At 32.3% G+C, this 21,515-nt stretch overlaps 1 protein-coding gene across 1 annotated transcript in view; it reads left to right on the top strand.

Annotated features, from left to right (window-relative positions):
- The window catches only part of LOC127705659 (glucose dehydrogenase [FAD, quinone]-like), a 35,389-nt gene that overhangs the window by 8,584 nt on the left and 5,290 nt on the right, over positions 1 to 21,515 (top strand). Inside the window, exon 7 of the mRNA XM_052209989.1 lies at positions 1,640 to 1,790. Coding sequence (XP_052065949.1) covers positions 1,640 to 1,790 — 151 coding nt within the window. The remainder of the gene's footprint in view (positions 1 to 1,639; positions 1,791 to 21,515) is intronic.

Consider the following 21,515-nt stretch of genomic DNA (forward strand, 5'->3'; position numbering starts at 1 on the left):
CATTTCCTCTAAATAAACATGATAAAGCCAAATCAATTACAAAAGTGGAGAACATCTTTTGCTAACTGCATAAAAAATCATGCATATTACTTTTTATGGTTTTCAACGGACGTTGAAGAAGTTAATAGTGCCACTTATGGAGAATATAAACTGTGCAGATCCAAATCGAAACCAGATATTGATTTATACCGGTTTCCCAATATGACAGCCAAGATTGTAAACGTTACTTCGATGTATTATTTGTTAAGCAAGATACAAAAACAATCAAAAATTAAAACACACATATATCTTCACCAGATTTAGAAACATATGATTCATATTGTTTTATTACAAAGGTCTTAAGACATACCAACGAAGTACATCTAAAATCCAAAACAGGTTTTTACAGATTTTGAAATTTTTTACGTAATTATCAAAACATAGCCTTTTGATTTGGCACAAATACAGAGGAATTTGAACATTCTCTGTCTTAGTACTTGTAATTGAACATATATGACGGAAAAAACACAAACATCGTCTATGCAGAATATAGTTGTCCTCGTAAAGTAGGACGTTAACATTCTAACAACTTTGTCAGATTAATGAAAATTACCGAAAGTTTTATTTATTCATGAAAATTAACAGATATCAGTGAAATAAAATGATGATTATATATGTAGAGAATTATACCCCATTAAAAAAGACCGATTCCAAAGATATGGATTACAGTATCATGTTATATCCCTGATAACTACTCGGGATACATATATATAATGTATGCGCCATTCAAATACATTTAGTATGACTTTTAACAGTTGCACTGTGTTTTTTTTTTTTTTGCATTCAAAACCCTATGTGGGTAGGGCAAGCAACATGATTGGAAGAAATTCAATCTTCAAACTTTTTTAAGGAGATAGGGACAACTTCTCCAAGGTTTATTTCACCCATTATCAAAATTCTATCGATCTTTATAACCATAGAGTGTATAACAACGCCATATGAATATGTTAAGCTTGCAATAACGATACATTATATTTTTGAACATGCAACCAAATTATACGAATAATAAAGATGGCACAAACTTTTATTTATACAGATTCCATTACACTTTAGGTATTCAAAGAAAACAATTACCAGACACATTCTAAACCAAAACGATAAATATTCGAATACTTGATGAATTTTGTGACCAGGGACCTTAACAGAATAGCCAAATCAAGTTAAGGTTAAGTTTGCCATATGGATTTCAACGTTAGTTTTTTTTATTATCTTCTTATTTTAGAAGAGAGAATTTAAGAACAGTTCGCTATAAATCCTGTCAGTGTGGAAGCACTGACTACTGTCCTGATGATACATATGTACTTTGGCCTCCAGCAGCGGTATCGACTTGGTGCTAGAATGTATTTTTAATTTCGTGCGCCCTTTTGGCTTTACCTTCAAAAGAAAATGTGTACAATGCCTTTCAATATCTAACTAAAGATATACAGTTCTACATCTGCAATATCAGTTCCTAACCAAAACAATGCATAATGTAGGTTTGCACAAGATTCAATACATTTAGATTAGAAGTACAGTATTTCTTTATCATTACACTGATGCAGTTTCTATGGTAGTGTTCCATTTACATTTTAATTTAAATTCAGATGTTTTGTAATGGCAGGTACCACTGAAAGCTGATCTACCAGTCGGTGAAGGAATGCAATATCATATGCAATACTTTTTCCAGTACTCAATTACTACATCTATGAATATGAACCAAGAAAAGGCTTTAGACCAACAATCCATTATGGACTATATATTTTACAGGACAGGTATACGAATGTGTAATACATATAAAACACAAATAGGATAACATGAAAATCAGAAAAACATTGCACAGTACAGTAGATCACACGAAACATAAACCCTGACTCCTTGGAAAAATAGAAGGACAAACAAAGACAATCAATTTAAAACAGCGCATGATTTATATAGTCTGATTTGGCATATGGAAAAAAAATGAGCTGCGTTAAAAAATGTTTGTCTACGCACAAACCATCCTATTTGCCTGTCTAGACAATCATTTGTTCAAGGGAAAAAACAACATTAAAAACCTTGCACATTCAAGGTACCAACTAATGACCATTAACGTACACAAGAAAGTGAAATAGTGCACATAATGAAGAAAGTAGTCATAATGAAATCACTACTATAGGAAGCTAGATACTACAACTCAAGGAAAAAACAGATATAACACCCCTAAAAGTGTAATCATAATATTGGTTTTCATTGAATGCCATTTAAACTGTTCATACTAAGTAACGTTATTAAAGACATCAGTATTTTGCCAATTTTCAAGTTTCACGAATCCATTTTAAACATGCAAGTCAAGATAAAAATCTGACGGAATTGCATTAATTCCCAAACAGAACGACACCGGATATGAAAGCTAGATAAGCGTATCCTGCAATTGATGCATTCTCCTCAATGTATATCCAGACTCACTCCTAATGTCACGATACAGAATAGGACAAAATCGGTATATTTATAGATCAGACGACTTTTATGGTAGCTTCACACCTAATGCATCTCGTTAGTTTAAACACAATACATATGAGTCAATCAATTCATGGTGGTGACTGTTAAACTTGCGACGTTTAAGTTTCAGTCCTTTTTCCACATAACCATGTTATAATAGCTTTTAGGCGCACATCTCAGTTAATAGAGTCATTACATATAAGCCAACATAAACAAAAATCCATGAAATCCAAAAAAGAAACGAGACCGGTTGTGAAGACCAGATAAGCTCATCCTGCAATGAATGGATCCAGCACAATGCGAAACCAGATTCACTCTTAATGTCACAGTATTGAGCACAATATTGAATAGGACACAATATGTGAATCTAATAGCCAGACGAATTTTCTTGTATCTTAACACCTAAGTCTGTAAACCATTTATTTCCTTAGTTTAGACACAGGTACATCGTATCGGTCAATCAATTGATGATGACCTTGGAACTTGTGAAGTATCGGTTCAGTCGTTTTCCCTCATAACCCTGTTAGTGTACTTTTGCGTTAAGAGTACATCCATGTTCATGAAGTCCTTGAAAGGTTGAAATTCACGCATGTAAAAGAAGAGAGAAGACACCAAGGGAGCAGTAAAAAGCCTGAAGTCGAATAAAGGCAGACCAGACCATACCCAGAAAGAAATACAACGAACAGGAAAGCAGTCGACACGATGTTGTCAAATATTTGCCTGAAACAAACAAAGTTTAAGCAATACGAACCCCGACAAGCACCGGCTGAACTGAGATGCTCCAAAAGCATATGTTTCACATGAGTTTGTAAACGGCATGAAATGGGACAGATTGATACTTCTGCGAAATGGGAAAGCTTAAATAGTTACTAGTTTTTAGATTAAAGTCGTTCATGTGTGTAAATGGGAAGAACACATTCCAGATAAGAAGCAAATATGATAGCTTAAATTGAATCTTTTAAGACAAAATCACTATGATATGCTCAAAAAATAGGTTATTGAATGACAGGAGATGGTCAATTTATATGACCGAGACATTACAAAACTTGGAAAATCTGTTTTTTCTTCTTTGAGAAGGTTTGTAACAACATCGAGATTGTAGGCAATATAACATGAATAACAAGTTTGCCTAACCTGTAAAATTCCATTGTTTGATTATTTGGTCTGTGCTTATTTTGTTTTTTGCTGCATTAATTTTGCTTTTTATAGTTATAGAGGGTTGCTCTTCTAGGGAGAGTTTTGTCTTTTTTTTTTTTAGCGCAGGCACTTTCGATGAAATTATGCATTATACAATCATACATGTATTTAACGAAACAGTTTGTTTTAAACTATTTGTCAAAATGGCAAATAGAATTACATGTAATATTTTTTTTTTGTTATGAAATAAATGTAAAAATCGTTTTATATTGCCCGCATCTCGAAGAAACCATTTTTGTCATCTAGAATATTTACAAACAAATTGCATAAATCGAGTCTCTTTCTACTTCATACAAATACACAAATGGTATTACATCTTCCATCATAGTAAACAAATCAAATGCGCAGACACTTAATTGTATCCAAAGTAGTTTAAACTTTTGTAGAAAAAGCATTTTGTATCGAAACAACATTAACTGCAAAATTAATAGGGTTTTTGTTGAGAACGAATAGGATTTAACGTACAATTTTTAAACATTTCATGTGTTATAATATACAGGTGTTCAGACACGACCTAGTATTGATGGGGCCATTTTTGCACGTCTACCAACAAATCATGATCTTGATTTTTTGCCAGACCTGCAACTGACTTTTATAGCAAATGCATTTGAAGGTGAAAATATCAAATGTGCAATTCAAAGGATGAATGATATGGTATGTATATTTGTTTATTTGCACCTAAAAATTTCAAAATAAACATATTAAAACGGCATAAAATTCTGTTTTGTTTTTGTCTTTAAGAATAGATAGTTTTACATACGTTGAGAGCTCTATAAGTCTATGGTTACTAATATTTATGTCAATAACAATAAAAAGTTACAATATTTTGTTTTTTTATTAATATTCTTGTACTGGCCATATAATTGAGTACTATTTTTTACCTCAGGATGGATTGTTAGACATAAAAGTGAAAAAATTTAAGTTTATAGTTGCATAATTTGTAGTCGCATCAAAAAAAGTGTCAATATTTTCCATTTTGTTAGATTATAATACAACGGCATTAACATTCTGTTCTTTTTTTCTCATAGGATAGATAGTTTTACACAAATTGAGAGCTCTATTAGTCTATGGTTCTATGTCGATAACAATAAAAAGTGACAATATTTCTTTTTTTTTCTTATTCTTGTGCTGGCCTGATAATTGAGTACTTTTTCTACCTCCGAATGGGTTTTTAGACATAAAAGTGAAGAAATTAAAGTTTCCAATTGCAACCTTTGTTGTCGCATCAATATAAGGTGTCAGTATTTTAACTTTTGTAAAAATATTATGTTACAGCAATTAAAATTCTGTTTGTTTTAGTACATAATTAGGGACATTTTTACACACATTGAGAGCTCTTCAAGTCTACGGTTGATTATATATGTAATGAACAAAATTGCCAATATTTCTTTTTATATAATTAAAGCTTTTACAATAGTACTGGCGGGATGAATTCTCTTTTTATACCTTAGGATGGATTGTTTGACATCAAAGAGAAGGAATTATTTCGACGCTTTCATTTATAAAATAAGAATTCTTTAAGTCGGCAGGGATGAACGGGTTTAATAAAATTGACATTATACATCGTATATATACAGTCCCTGTAACGTAAAAGTTAACACTTTTTTCATTCGGGAATCGTACGTACAGCGTTCGGGAATCGTTCGTATAGAGTTCGGTCATCGTACGTACATCATTCGTATAGCGTCCGTACAACGTTCGGTCAGCATTCGTTCATCGTTCGTTCATCGTATGGTAAATGTCACCGTTTAGGGTTTTATATATCGTATGGTTCATGGTATCGTTAACCGTTTTATTTGTCGTATGGTACATGGTATGGTTTAGCGTTTAGCGTTTCGTTTATCGTATGGTATGTGATATCGTTTAGCGTTTCATCAATCGTATGGTATATCGTTTTGTTAAGCGTCTGATATATGTTAGGGTTTTATTTCAGAAAGTTATTTCAATTACTCAAAATAATTTAATATAAAAAGATGCGGGATAAAAAAAACAATTATTAGTTTGGATTGGATTAAATCTTCTACTAATATCATTATTTGACACTCAAATAAAATATATATTTATTTATTTATTTATTATGGAATATATATAAAACGAAGGGGAAACGTTTCCTCCCATATCATTTTGACATGAATAACATGAGACCAAATACCGCGATATAAGTCTCTTTCTTTCTCTCTCTCTCTCTCCTCCACCAAATATTTCTCTGATCCAAATATTTCCTTGACACAATAAATTATATATAATGTTCTATAAATGAGGCTTTATATGAGATACATGTTTTATATCTAAATGTATTAAAAAAAAAAAGACAAGACATCCATGGTATTTGCTCCCCTCAATGTCAGTCTGATATAAACCGAAAATTGCCAGGGATATATAAAAATTCGTTGACGACATCTATGGAACCAGTGTCGCTTGTGATTCCTGTTGTCGGTGTTAAAACTATTATTTTGACAGGAAAAAGTGCTTAAGTCCATGTATGAGTAAAATACCGAATAAAAAAATAACTCTGCCTTTTTTATATTTCTTAATTTTAGAGGTAAGCTTCTGGCCAAGTTTCACCAACTTTAACGCAAATCATTTACCTTAAATAACCAATCAATTGTATTCTAAAAGTTGTTGATTTGTTCTTTGTGCGAATACATGAAATATTTGTCACTTGACGTTATGCATGCAATCGATGATCAAATACAAATCTACAGTATTTATAAACATACTGCAATTGTATATATGAAAGAGACTAAATAATTTAAATTTTAATTATTTTACACATATTTGAAGGATCGAAATAATCAGTTCTACAAATGGTTGTTATTGAAAGACTTGAAATTTTACAAATATCACATGCCTCTATGGAATTTCTTATCGACGCACCAAACATTTTCCTTTCATCGTGCATAGTTCATTTTCCGATTCACTTAAGGTTTCTATCGATCTTCTTACTTGTTCATTACATTCTAAAATTAAAATCCTACACAAGTTGCCAAAACTTTTATTCTCAGGCTAGACTGCGTAAAAGATGAATATTGTTTTGTTTGTGTACACACGGTGTTTTGAAGCCCGATATCCAGTTTCGCTGAAAAAGAATTAATTTGCGCCACAACTTAATTACGCCAATTCTTTTTTTGCATCATTCATTTCCGCCAATAAAACAATCATTTAATTGCCCAATTGTTATAGACTTGTTTGCAAATGTTTGTTCTTAGTGCACTGAGGAGGTCCTTTCCGGTATTTACAGGTACAAGTAGAAATACCGCAAAGGGCCTCCGTAGTGCACTAAGAACAAAATATTGAACCAAGGACCTGATGGAATGATAGAATTGACACAAAAAACATGGCATATAGAATGAGACTTTCTAAAAGTACATAATTTCAAATTTTATAATCATATCTTTAGTAAGTATAAAGTTATTTAACAATTGAAGTCAGTATTCTAATGTTACATGTACGTGTAAATAGGTTAATCGTTTCGAGGTAAATATGGCACAATTAAGTTCCATTTATTGGCGCAATTCATATTATAAGAAAAGAACAGATAGCCGCGATTCAAACCTTTTCAATATGATGGTAGTTGGCACAAAATTACACCTAATCGTTCTGACAACCTAGTAAATTCTTCGCCCGGGGATATGCATTTGACGTTAATCTTCCTTCAGTAACTTTACAATACCCAGTCGTGTCATTTCTGTATATTGTACATGTAGATAGCACGTGTGATACATGTATATACACCAGAAATACCCATTCAAGTGAATTTTATCTTTTAGAAGAACTCCATATCGGGTAACATTAAATATACATAAACATAAAATTACAATTAAAAAAAAATGGTAATAATAAGTTCAAATGTTGCTTTATTAAATCATTAAATGCACCTAAGTACGTATTTGTAAACTTATGTTATTACTTTATTTCATGTATCTTTTTTGTATTCTTTTTTTTTTGGTTTAAATTACCTTTTTTTTAATGGTTATCTTATTGACTTATTCGTAAATCGAAAAACGCACAAACCTAAATAGAATCATATGGCATTGAATGATTTCTCTAACTCAAAATTAATTATAGATGCTTCTTAATTTTATTTTTCTCGTTGGGTTCCTTGTCCATTAATTGACGTATACGCCATATTCTTTTTTTCGATATTTGTGAAAAGCCACTCATCGATCAATTTCAAAAGAAATCTTATACTCGTAAGTCATGAACATTGAAGTTCAACTTGCTATCAATTGTTCGTATACGCACAAAGATAAAATAAATGAAACACTTTTAAGCTGTTCTGGGAACAGTATATCTAATATATATGTTCCTGAGTTGTTTAAATCATGCAGTGAATTTTGAAAATATAGTTTTGCAAAACCGGTTATTTCTGTTTAATACTTTTCTGTCCCTTTTCTTAATAATTAGGACACGTGTCACTGGTTAATATAGAACTAGTCAACCATGAATAATCCCAAACAACAATTTTTTTATTGGTTTGTCCTGAGACTACTATAACACATAGTAGTCTCAGGTTTGTCATACTTGCTTATATTATCAATTACGTATTGTTTTCGGCTGAGACTACTACATGTACATGTATAACAGTTATAGTAGTCTCAGTTTTCGGAAATATTGTAACAATATCCTTTAGAATTTCAAATTGCTTTAGTCATTTAATATATATATATATATATATATATTGTTCATAATTAATAAATTAAGATTGATAATATAATTGCATCATTTTTTAAGCATTATTTATATGACATTTTAATATTTATTTAACGTGCGTACCGATTTGGTTGGCAAATAACTGTTTAAACACTTGACGCCATATTAATATTATATATGAACATTTCGGAAAAATTAGGCGGATATTTACTCATCGGTTCTCAGGAAGTTTTCTTGTAGGTTAAAAGAAGGGGGGAAATATACCTCCAAGTAGTTAAACTTTAAGATTGGTATTCTTTAAATTGTATAACTTTCATTTTCTTGCTTTCTCCTCAATTTTTAAATTATATGGAGAATCAAGTTTTAATGCCAGATCTTTTATTATTTGTTCTGTTAAATCAAAGACATGTAGTACATATATTCTATTTTCCGGGATAACTTTATTCACAATGATAAAGAAATTAGGGATGATTAAGAAATTGGCATGTTGTGTATACACCTTTCTATTGGTGAATACTATATATGTTGCCCACTAGATGTCCTTGTGTGCTTTTTGTTGTTTGATTGCTGTCTCGTTGTCGTTAAACCCACTATGATCTCCTACAGTTTCAGTTCCGTTTGATGTACGTTTAATTCGGTTTAAAACAAACCATATTTGATAGGGTTATTCAATATATATTTCCCTTAAGACTTTGCTCAGAGGAAAGTAATAGAATAGGTTTGTATATACATTTTAGTGCAAAGTTAACAATACAAGAAAAAGTTTCACTTTTCAATTTTTAACTCCCCACAATTTTAAACTATTAATTTTGAAGACGTGTTTCATCTAAACGAAGTCTAAATGGTCACCAACTTACCAGTTTATTGTTTCCCTATTTGGCACACACCTACATATAAACCACATTGTAAATACAATTTAATTGGTCGTAGTAAATTATATTGAGCACAAAACAAATCCATTTTTTTTTTAATGAAGAAAAATAATATTTTTTTTTCTTTGAAAGACGGAGTTAATACTTTAAATTACATTGTGCAAAAAAAATCCTTAAATCTTCCTAGGAATGAGAAACTCTTTTCTTCATAGAAATGTTTGAAATAGTTTACACTGGACATTAAAAACCTTACAATCAATTAACTAAAGTATATCCAAGGGATTTTCATTATGCATGTACATGTATATAAATGCTGGATACCATATACATATATTGAATAATCAATAAAATATAGTGCTGTCAAAAAGAAACATTATCATTAGGATATCAAAATAATTCAGTTTTTATTTCAAAATGATTTGCAAACAGTCCTCTTTCCAGAGCATTTTTCTGTCTGCTATCGCTCTGTGTGGGTTAATTATTTGAAGCATAAAGTTTATAAATCGATCTCTGAAACACATTATATATATATAGAAGTCAAAGTAAACATTAAACTTATACATGGCGGAAAAGAAATATACGAAAACGATAGGTGCAATGTGCATGCAGCCTTGCAAATGATATTTAAAAAAATATATTGAATTTATAAAACTTAGGACTTTAATTTAAGTATTGTTGATGGGATGTTGAAGTTTCCAGAACATAGAAAATACACAAGAAAATCTATCAGTACTACACTAGTCTATCAAAATGTGCTTGGTGTCCATTTTACAATATATTGTTTAAGAATTTAGTGTTTTCTTATTCATTCTGACATCTGTGTCCCTGGATCTGGACAAGAAATTGCGAAGACGTTATGCTTATCAGTTTACCTTTAAAAAGATTTTTCAACAGAATATTATATATATATATAATTTTTTTAAATTTTTTTTTCTTTGCGAAAACAAAATGGCCCTAAAGCTAAATGTCATCGTCAGGTGTATAATGGAAGGCGATAAACACTTTAGAATATACAACACCTGCTGGATCTTTTTACCTGGACACAGATCTTGTTACGTAACAAGTACGAATGTAAAATTATCGATATGGTATATTCAGTCGAATATACACGATATCTCAGGACTGGGGTATTTAAGATATTTTGATCTGATAATGTATGTAAATTTATTTGTGCTTTATGTTAAAAAAAAAAGCATTTAACCATTTTATTTTCAAAACTTCTTTAAAATGAGTTGACTTTGAACATATATTTTTTTTCAAAACCGGAGACAAATCACTAATTTCCAATTATAAACCAATCTCATTATTATCAGCAGTGGGCAAAGTATTTGAAAAAAAAAATGTATTTAAAAATGTATTTTATCACTTAATTAGTTATATATCAAATATACAAAGGCGTTTTTGTTTCAAGTTCATATTCGCCTTTTGAGAATAATAATGCAGGAGTTCCACAAGGCTCTGTATTAGGTTCCCTACTATTCCTTATTCATGTATATGACGTAGCTGGTAATTTGAATAGTCTAACTCGAGTGTGTGCTGATGAAACATTCCTTTCTTATTCAAGTAAAAGTCCTTACACAATAGAGGATGTCTTAAATAGCGATTTAGAGCAAATTTCAGCATGGTCTAAGGATTGGTTTATTGATTTTAATCCTAACAAGACAATTACTATGCTATTCTCCTGTAATTCTTCTCCAGATGAAATAAAAATAGAACTTCAATATCAAGTAGTTGAATTGTCTCCTGTCATAAACACTTAGGTATTACTTTTGATTCCAATGGTAAATTCTATACAATATAGAAAACGTTTTAAAGTGTGCAAGCACAAGATTAAATTTCTAAAAAAATTGAAATATGTATTGACTAGGTATTATCTTATTCGCATAAACTTTACACTCAGTGGCGTAGCTACCATTGACGCAACGACGCACTTGCGTGCACAAACGAAATGGCAAAAAAAAAATCATAAAAAAAGAAAGATTTCCGTGTTTCCTATCAGTTCAGTCTTGTTGTGCGTATATCGGTTTATAATTACAATTTTGTTGTCATCAAAAGTTTTACTTCCGCTAAATTTTGAAAATCAAAAATGAGCCTAAAGAAAGCAGTTGCTTCGAGTAAAGAAATTGATTCCTTTTTCCAAAAGAGACAAATTGACGTTGTGGAAGCAGAAGCTGGCCCATCTGACAGCCAGAGCACGGAGTCTGTGCCAAAGGCGCCCGAAACTCCTAGTTTTGAATCTAGTTCGGTGAAATCGGATTACCTCCCAAACTATCTAGACATAGGGAAACTTTCGAAAGAAGATTTTAACAGAGACGACAATGTGAAGCTCCAAATGATGAAGAAGAAATGGGAAACTGTAGACGACTTTTCCTTTCCTGCTAGGACTCATCCCTAATGCAATACACAAAAGATCGAGACATGCAGAGATCATCACATAATGATATGTGATAAAGTGGCGCCGACCCCCCCCCCCCCCCCCCCCAAAAAAAAAAAATCCCACAGGCTCATGCACACACATTGACGGTCAGCTCTAAGTGGATCAAACTACCCCCCCCCCCTCCCACAATAATGAATTTTCGGTAATTATATATATCAGAACCTGCATACCGTCCATCATATATAGTCGAAAATGCAAGACGATTGCACTTCAAATGCTTTGATTGGGGATGAAGCAACCGATGTTTCCACCCAAGAACAAGTGTCTATTTGCGTAATGTTTGTCGATAATATTGATGGCAAAATTTTGATGAGAGAGGAGTTTTTAGGGTTTGTTAGGGCATCAACAACTACAGGCGAGGTTCTAGCTGATTTGTTTATTTCCACGCTCGAACAATATGGCATACAAATTGGAAATATGAGGGCACAAGGTATGACGGCGCGGCCAATATGTCCGGCATACACAAAGGAGTCCAAGCCAGGATTAAAGAAATCGTCCCGACGGCAAATTATGTGCACTGTAAAGCACACGTGTTGAACCTTGCCATTGTACATGCTTCCCAAGACCCCTCCGTCAGAAGGATGATGGCTACAGTATAGGAAATAGCGTTTTTCTTTCACTATTCTGCTAATTTTATAAAAAGTTGGGAAAACTTCAAGACGAACTAGAACAGAACCAGAATGAAAGATAACTTGACGGAAAAACAAAAATCCAAACACTTTGTGAAACACGCTTGTTTAGTCGTGCCTCTGCTCTATCCACTTTTAAAGTCGCTTTTCCCGTGATCGTAAGTTCGCTTGAGTATTTGCAAAGTAAGGGTGAGAAAATCTGGCGTCCAACTTTCGGCTATTCTGAGATTTGACTTTATACTTCCTCTCGTAATTGTCAATCACATTGTAGAAGCTATTGTTCCGCTAACATTCATGCTTCAGGGCGTCTCTTGTGATTTGGTGGAAGCGGTAAATGAATGTCAAACTCTCATCCGTGTTTTTGAAAATGAGAGAAACGACATAGCGGTATTCAATTGTCTGTACGACAAAGCCGTTGAGTTAGCCGAACATTTTGAAATCGTTCCTTCGAAACCAAGAACTACCGATCGTCAACGTAATCGGGCGAATCCCGCTGTTGTCGGTATCCATGATTATTGGCGCGTCACACTGTATATATATACAGTTTTCAGACCATCGTCTAAACGAACTACGAGATCGTCTTGTCAATTCGGAAGAACGTTTTCTTGCCCAGATGCTTCTTCCAAACAATCTGAAAAGTGAGAATCGGGACCATCAAATTCGCATATTTCGCGTCTACGAGTCCGATCTTCAATCAGAAGATCAGTTTCTTCTTGAAATAAAAAGGTGGGTTGCGCGATGGGATATTTATCATCTAAGAAACCAGACCATCTCTGTGCAACATTGGAGATGACGCCGAAAGAACTTTACCCAAATATATTCTGTATTCTGCAAATACTTCTCACAATACCACCCTCAACCGGTACTGCTGAACGCTCTTTCAGCGCTCTGAAACGCGTAAAAACGTATCTGAGATCGACCATGGGACAAGAAAGACTTTCTTCGCTTGCACTGTTGCACGTTCATTCTGATTTTGACATTGACACTAAATAAGTTGTTGACACGTTTAACAATGCTAGGCAAAGGAAAATGTTACTCGCCAAAAGGACCTCGGTTGTTAACTTCAGTCTTACATACGAACGTCACATTCATATATCACCAAATTAAAAATTGATTGTTTGAATTGCTTTGTTTTCGTATGTTAACATATATATGTCATGATATGATCCAGTTCTCTAACCCTTTCTTTCTCTGAAGCATAATAAATTGGCGAGCATTGCAAAGTTTTTAGATTTTTTTAGTCAGTTTTAGGTCTTTGATTTGATATATAGCAAAACACTTAACTGTGCATACTTCAACTTCTAAATTACCCTCTCTGTTTGTTAAATATCTGGGGCTTCACCCCCAGACTTCCCCGGGCGCTGCCCTGGACCTGCTGGGGGCCATAAGTGGCCCTCGGATCCCTTATACCAGAGCTTAGTAACTTTAGACTCGAAGGCACAGTCAGGACAACGACATTTTAACGGACCATTTAGCGAACTTTTTTTAGTAAATTCTGTCTCACAAAAATATGTTTCTTAATTATGCATTCAATTAACCATGATTTACCCTAATCAAAAGAGATCAAGGTGCTCACTAGTATATGGAATTGGAACAACAATCTTACCACGAATATTGATTGATAGGCATAGTTATTTGTTTGTGTCCGATGGACCCGCACGTACGAACGAGTCGACCGACAGTCCAACCATCATTGAATAGTTTTGCATTTATGAATTGGTTATAAGACCTTTGAGGCACTTCTTCTTAACCATCTTAGATCGAAAAAAGATTCATTTTCTGCAAAAAAGGGTTAAAAATATTTTCGCCTCGCTCCGCTCGGCGAAAATTTTTGACTCGGCAATTTCTGAGTGCACATCATTATAAGTCTACCTGCGCCACTGACACTTATAAGACCATTATGTTACTGTAATATGCACGTCAGTCATGGGATGGTTGTACTCAACAAGATTCCGACAATCTAGAACATGACGTTTAGTTGGAAGCAGGAATATTAGTAACTGGGTTGCCCGTGTTTGCTAGTCCGGAAGTTATATATTTTCAGTGGTACAGGCCGACATTTGGTAGTGAACAGAAGAAAATCCAAAAAGCTCAATATGTTCTATTCTTCACATAAAGTGGGACAACCTCTACGATTTAATGCCACTTTTATCAGTTATAGATAGAATATCAGAAAATCCTTTTTTTCATCTACTACTATCGAATGAAATAGCCTAAACCCCGACATAATATGTACGTCCAGAAATTTGAATATATTCATCTAACTTGACACAGACACAATTGCACGCTAATCTTTATTATTAAGGACAGTTGATTGGATAAAAGTGATGGATTGCCACGCCTATATTAAAACTGATAGGACTCTCAATGTAAATGTAGTCCTGCTTTTTTATTTTACACTCTATTCTGTTCTGCCTTTCTTAGTTATTAATTTTTCCTGAGTTGTTTTACAAAAAGTCATCATGCCTTTTCTTTTTGGCAAGATGCCCATACTGCCTTTTTTTCTCTAAACTCCGGTCATGCCTTTTTTTCAATTTTCATACGTCAGACAAACTTCTGTGTGCATGTGACTTCATATTTCAAAAGGAATAAGAAATGTCTTAATTGATAAGTTCTACATTGCATTTAAAAATCCATTGAAAGAATATTGTATAATTAGAAATCATTGTCCGCTGTTGGAAGTCCAGTTTCGCCATTTTTGACAAGCACGATATTTCAGGGGTTTCGATTGTTAAACTCGTTAAATCAAATAACGAAAATATTCCATCTCAACATGAGAAAGAGTGGCTCATTAACCTCTATCAATGTTTATCGTTTATAAGATGTTGTACCGTCAATGCTATTTATAAACGCAGAGTAAAATTTTAAATGTTTGGTATACAAATTTTAAACTAATCAACTTAAAAAATATTCAGAAGACAATAGGAAATATCGAAGAATTATTATTTATTTATTGTATTGTAACAATTTTTCTTCACAAAGGCTTATAATGATAAATGAAATCAATGTTTTTGCTGCCAATATTACAATTTATGTATTGCTCTCTGGTGATGAGTCTTTGAGTTCTGACGAAAATTACAGTGTTTTTCTATCTGTACAAAAGTATATTAAAAGTACCAAGCGTTTTTCTCAACTTTGACAACCTTATTCTGTAACAGATCTTACTAGAACATGATCAATTTATGCTCTTAAGGATACGGTAATCGAATGATCTTTATGATTGACTATTGTATTCTGAAACGTTTCAATGGATTTGATTAAAAAACAAAATTGATACTTACAATTATGTGTAGATTTATTCCGTTTTCCTATTAATCCGTAACTAGAAAAGCGACTTAATATGTATCACATCATAAACTATGAGTGTATAATTTACATTTAAACAAATTCACACACATGACTTGTCATGTACACTAACATGTTTTATTTTACACAGCTCGGTGTGTTTGTATTTATTTCTTCTGAAAATAGGCGCACTTGATTAGTTATATTAAGTGGAACATATCCAATGATTAGATTCTTTAAATTTATATGTAATTTATTTTTATATCTTCATGCTAAAATAAAAATTGTTGAAGTCAGATATATGTAATGTTCATTCATGTGTATATTTATGTATGTATTGGAGAAGACGTTACTAAGTGGAAAAACTTGTGTCTAATCCATTTGTCATTTTGGAACAATAAAATACGTTCAAACTAAAGAATCATGATATGAATTTAAAGAAAAGAAGAAAACCAAACACATTTTTTTTAATTAAAATTGAAAATCAAACTGATTAAAAGTCGTATTGACCTCTAAAATTCTATCACAGAAAACAATTACTTATAGTATCTCAAAATGTCAAAATACAGCCCGTTTTATAATCGCGCAGTGGACATAATTGTTATATTTCTATTCAGACATTCCACATTTTATCAACCGTTTCAGAACTATTTTTGAAGATGACGAATCCGTGGTTTCATTGCACATTTAACGCAAAATACATTTTTCAATTCTTTATTTACACTCAAACACAAATATGTGTTACATGAAGACAAATTACAAATCAAATGCAATAAATGACAGAATAGACAGGAAACTAGTAACTTATAAGTTATAACTAATAATAATAGGTCTTTCGCCAATTCATGAGGGCGTGCCAAATTGTCACGAATGTCTAATCAGGTTTTTCTGTTGTTCAAAGTTTGACGTGCGGTGATGTTTGAACAGTGTTGAGTGTATTTTACATTTGTCATTTCGGAGCCTTTAATATCTTACTATGCTGTATGGATTTTGCTCATTGTTGAAGGCCGTACAGTGACCTTTGATTGGTCATTTCTACGTTATTCAGTTTCTGGTTAAATTCTCTCATTAGACATTATCCCATCATAGATGATCAGAATGATGTGTTATAAAAAAGAAAACTACATTATCGTATCTCGGATATATATCTATTAAATATAATAAAGAAAACTTTAGTAAAATTGAGTACAACAAAGGCTTTGCCTTATTAAATCCTTGATGCCAAACACCGTCTACCGTATTGTTAACGTGGTATTATATGTGATAAATTGCTGTAAATAATAGTAAACTGAGTATTTATTCACAGTACGCACTTCCTATTTTAGTTGTGGTGATAGAAATCTTAATGTCATTGATACACAGTTGAGAAATATGGTGCAATTATTCAAATGCAGATTTAAACCTTATTAATATTAAACCCAATCCCGCATGCAGCTGTGGAGAATAGTATTCACTATTTTTTAAGTGCCCTTTTATCAACGAAGCAAGAGAAATGATTGATTTCAAAATTAGAAAGATCTACTATATCCATTTTGCTTTTATTAGTGGCTGGTGACGGTGACCTTTCATTTCACCAAAACAAAGAAATTTTTGAGTCTGTACAATCATATATCAGAAATACACTAAGATTTAGAACATTCAATCAAAATTCGGAATTCGTACTTCCCAACTCTTTACTCTGGTCCAGTTTTATATATTACTCAATATTATATTATACTTTTTTTGTTTTTGAGACAAGGCCATGCATAATTTGTCAAAAGACAAGCACAATAACCCCAAAGCGAATTGCGAGAAGTGGTTTCGTATTTCGTTATAGAAAAAAATACTAATAGTTTATGTAAAATAACGACTCTCGTACGGTGTCGCGTTTATATCTTTTTAAAACATTAGTGCAATTTGATGCAAAAAATAATGACCATAAAATGTCAGGTTTGCGAGATCAGACAGTAACCTAACAACTAAACAATTGAAAATCTAGGGATCAATGTTTAACATTCGTCAGCCATGAGCAATTTTCATAAATAAAACATGATTTAGTAGAATACTTTGCGAGTAAAAAAAAGAGACTACCATAGATTTGTTATTAACCACAAATGCTTAAGGGGTACAAATCAGTATTCAGGAGTTACCCTTTTTGCATTACACCACATTACAACAGAAATTAGAAAATAGGGCCTGGAAGTATTTCTAAGACATTGTTGTTTTCCTGTTCTATGTAGCTTTCTTTCTGGCAAACACGGTGTTAGATTTTATAAATGCTGACAGGCACCGACCATTGAAAAACCATCGATCTGTTTAAAATGAGAAATGAAAATAATTGTTTGTTTTTTTTTTGTTTTTTTTATGGCAAATAAGAAAAATGACCGTTCGATTCAAAATTGTTTAAAATTATTTAGAAATAGATTTATGAAAATAATGTATTTTAATGCGAAAAGGCTAGACTTTAATTTGTGGTGTAGGAATGTGATTGAGTGGTTTTGTTTACAATTATTTCCCATGATTTCCGTAGTGAAAATCTGCAATAATTAATGTTTCATCATGTTGTTTGATTTTCACATTATAACAAAACTAAGAATATGACGGATGAATTTATAGTTAGTTGTTTAATGTCCAGTGGTAACTATTAGATGTATCATTAGGAGGACATTTACAATGTTATAAATATGAACAAGGTCAAGGTATCCTTTGTTATGCAAACATGTGTATCACGGTACAAGCGATGACCTATAGACCGTGTGTATCATATGTATATTTAGGGTGGGTTGCTCTGAATAAAGGAGGTATAGATACAGGAAAATAAAGAAAAACATTTTATAAAATTAGAATAGAGTATAACAGGCAAATTTTAAATAAAGAACAGAGGAAAATGGTTTAAGAAAATTAAAGAATAGAGGGAAATGGTCTAGTTTTTTGCCGGACAATCGTTGATGATTGTTTGAAGTCAAGTGCATTTATAGGTAAAATAATACACAATCGTTTGTACATTGGTAGGGATTTATGTTTGAGGTTGATGAGGCACATAATGAGTAATTGTTTTTATTTGAAATTTCTCGAATATTTGTTTTTTTTTCGTCTGATTTGAAAATGAATAAAAAAAATCTATAATCTAAACAAAATCGTTTAATACTCAGCAGACAGTAGTTTACTCGAACATTCACCAAGTCCGCATTTCTACGGTTAAAAAAAAAATCATAATTGTATCTTTTAATTTGTTTAAATTTATTTCAGTGTTTATTTTTCAAACTTTTTATGTTAATAATGTTGGATCAACATCGAGTCAGATTAAAATTAATTATAATTTATTTAATTATTAATTAAAAACTAAAACATGCATCCAATCTAAATTTTACGCATATTATCACCTATATAAAAAGATTTAACAGAACACAATTCATGTTTTATATTAAAAAAAACATATACGCGAAACGAAACTATGCACGCCAAGAAACGATGTACGCTTAACGATACGATATACGCTAAACGAAACGATGTACGCTAAACGATACGGTATACGCTAAATGAAACGATGTACGCAAAACCATACGATTTACGATACAAGGGCGCTTATGTTATCGTTAATGGTATGGTTTATGGTACATGGTTTCGTTCGTACATCATTCGTTCAGCGTCCGTACAACGTTCGGTCAGCGTTTCGTTTGCATTCGTACACCGTTCGGGAAGCGTACGTACATCGTTCGGGCATCGTCCGTACATGGTTCGGGCATCGTTCGTATTGTTAACTTTTACGTTACACGGACTGTAAATGTCGATCAACTAAATCATTTTTAAATTCAGTAAACCATGAACTTCGGCAAATATTTTGAAATTAGCTTATTGTCTAAAAACAAAACAAAACGTTTCATAGATCATTTTATGTCATCTGCTTTATTTCAAGTCTTGAAACATTACATAGTTAGAGGCATACGATACAGTTACAGGGGAGGTAATGCCGCTGCTAACGTCAAATGTTATTTTCGCGACGTCAAAATGTGGCATGTCGTGAAAAGATGAATTTTATCATTCAGACTGGTTTAACTTGAACACGAGTTCATGGACCCCTCTTTTTTTAAAAATGACATTTGGCTTGATTATGTATGAAGATTATTTGTGCCGATTTTTAAGAACAAATCACCGATAAATTTTTTCTAAACTAGATAAATATACAGTAAAAATTGCCGTTCTTTGACTAAAATCATGAACATGTGATAAAAATGAATAATTATCAAACAATTTTTACACAAATTCAAAGCACACTTATGTAGAGTGCTTTTACAAATATCCGATTGTGTTTATCTTTTGAAACAAACATGTTAATTATGTCTTTCAAAAGGATAGAAATGTCAAAAACCGAAATTTTCAGTAAATGTCTAAAATTTCGACCCCATGTATTTCTAAAAGTAGCACCTCAAAGGTATATTTTTTATTGCATATTTAAATTGACAAGGCAAAAACATGAAAAATAGCTTGTATAAAAACTTTTGTCAAAAAGTCACAGTGGAATCAAAACTGTATCTACCGTAATGAATATTGTTGAAAACATATAAAACTTTCTTTTTTTAAAGTTTTGCAGTATTTACTTATCCAATAATTTTGGAAAATATTTTTTAGCGATATATCATTTTTACCGCGTTAACGCATTAGTAGCAAACGCGAATATTGAACATAACAAATGAAATATCTGCACGCGACGTTAACGTGCGTTTACTTTCTGTTATGCTTGGTCTGCACCCAACTATATACTATATTCCTGTATGCTGGTTCGTATTTAGAACGCCAGTCTAATCTCCTTTCAGTTAAAATACGGATAACAAAATGAAGCTCATAAACGGAAAAATACTCATTACCAATCTTGTTAAAAGGGTATCTACACGTCTCAATCTTCAAAATCGCATTTCGTTAATAGCAATTGTGGGTACCTTTCTATCGATAAGTGTCCTGTCATAAATGATTAACATATCCCCGTCTTTCCACCAACAATACGATGAGGTCCTTTTTTAAAGGTCGCACATTTTCCTTAATTTTTGAAACTGATATAAATTAAAAAAAAATAACAATATTATCTATTTACTTACCTGAAACAGGCCGTATTGTGGTATTGAGTACGTAGGTGATACCAAACGCTATTTATCTGAACGCAACCAAGAACACCTTTATCGTTTTAGAAGACCCAATAAATTTAAAAGTACATTTACCAACACCGTAAGAATTACAATCATCATTTTAAATATTTAACTCTTCAACCTTTAGAAGTATTAAATAAGAAACCTGCGGGAATCTCATTCAAAACATGTACGATCACGGAAAATAATTGATTTAATTGGAGTAACAAATTACAAACAGTTTATCCTTTCGGTATTTATTATAATAGAATGGTAATATATCAAACACCGATTCTGTTAACATTTGGAATAAAGTTTCTAAAACTGTACGTAAAAACTGTTCGTAAAAACTGTTCACAAGGACGTAGAATAAATCGCAATAAGAGAAAACAATGGCAGACGTAATCTGTTAACCAAGCTCTGTTCTTTATCTGACAATAAATTACATCAAATTTTGGAGAATGGCAACAAAATTCCATAGTGCAGTCCTAAGTATGAAATCGTCCAAATTGCACAATGTTATTTTAAACTGTTTCCCAAAATTGATCGCCCTGAAGATCATAAAAACATTTCTTTAAAATGAAATATGTCAATAAAGGTTTTGATTTTATAAATATTGTAGGTATTCCTAATGATCATGCTGTAAAAGAACAAATTCCTGGCTATGTTGATAATACTGAGCTCCCTCTTATCTATCATGTTTACACAAAATCTACCCGGAAATATGTTTTTAATTATAGCGAGGTGTGCAAAGATGTTAATATCAGCGACAATACACCTACGTCATGAAATTGTAGTAATTCCAAATACATGTACGGCCCCAGTTCCCATGTTATAACAGGAGACC

This window comes from Mytilus californianus, unplaced genomic scaffold (genome assembly GCF_021869535.1).
Source record: "Mytilus californianus isolate M0D057914Y unplaced genomic scaffold, xbMytCali1.0.p SCAF_6, whole genome shotgun sequence".
Lineage (NCBI taxonomy): Eukaryota > Metazoa > Mollusca > Bivalvia > Mytilida > Mytilidae > Mytilus > Mytilus californianus.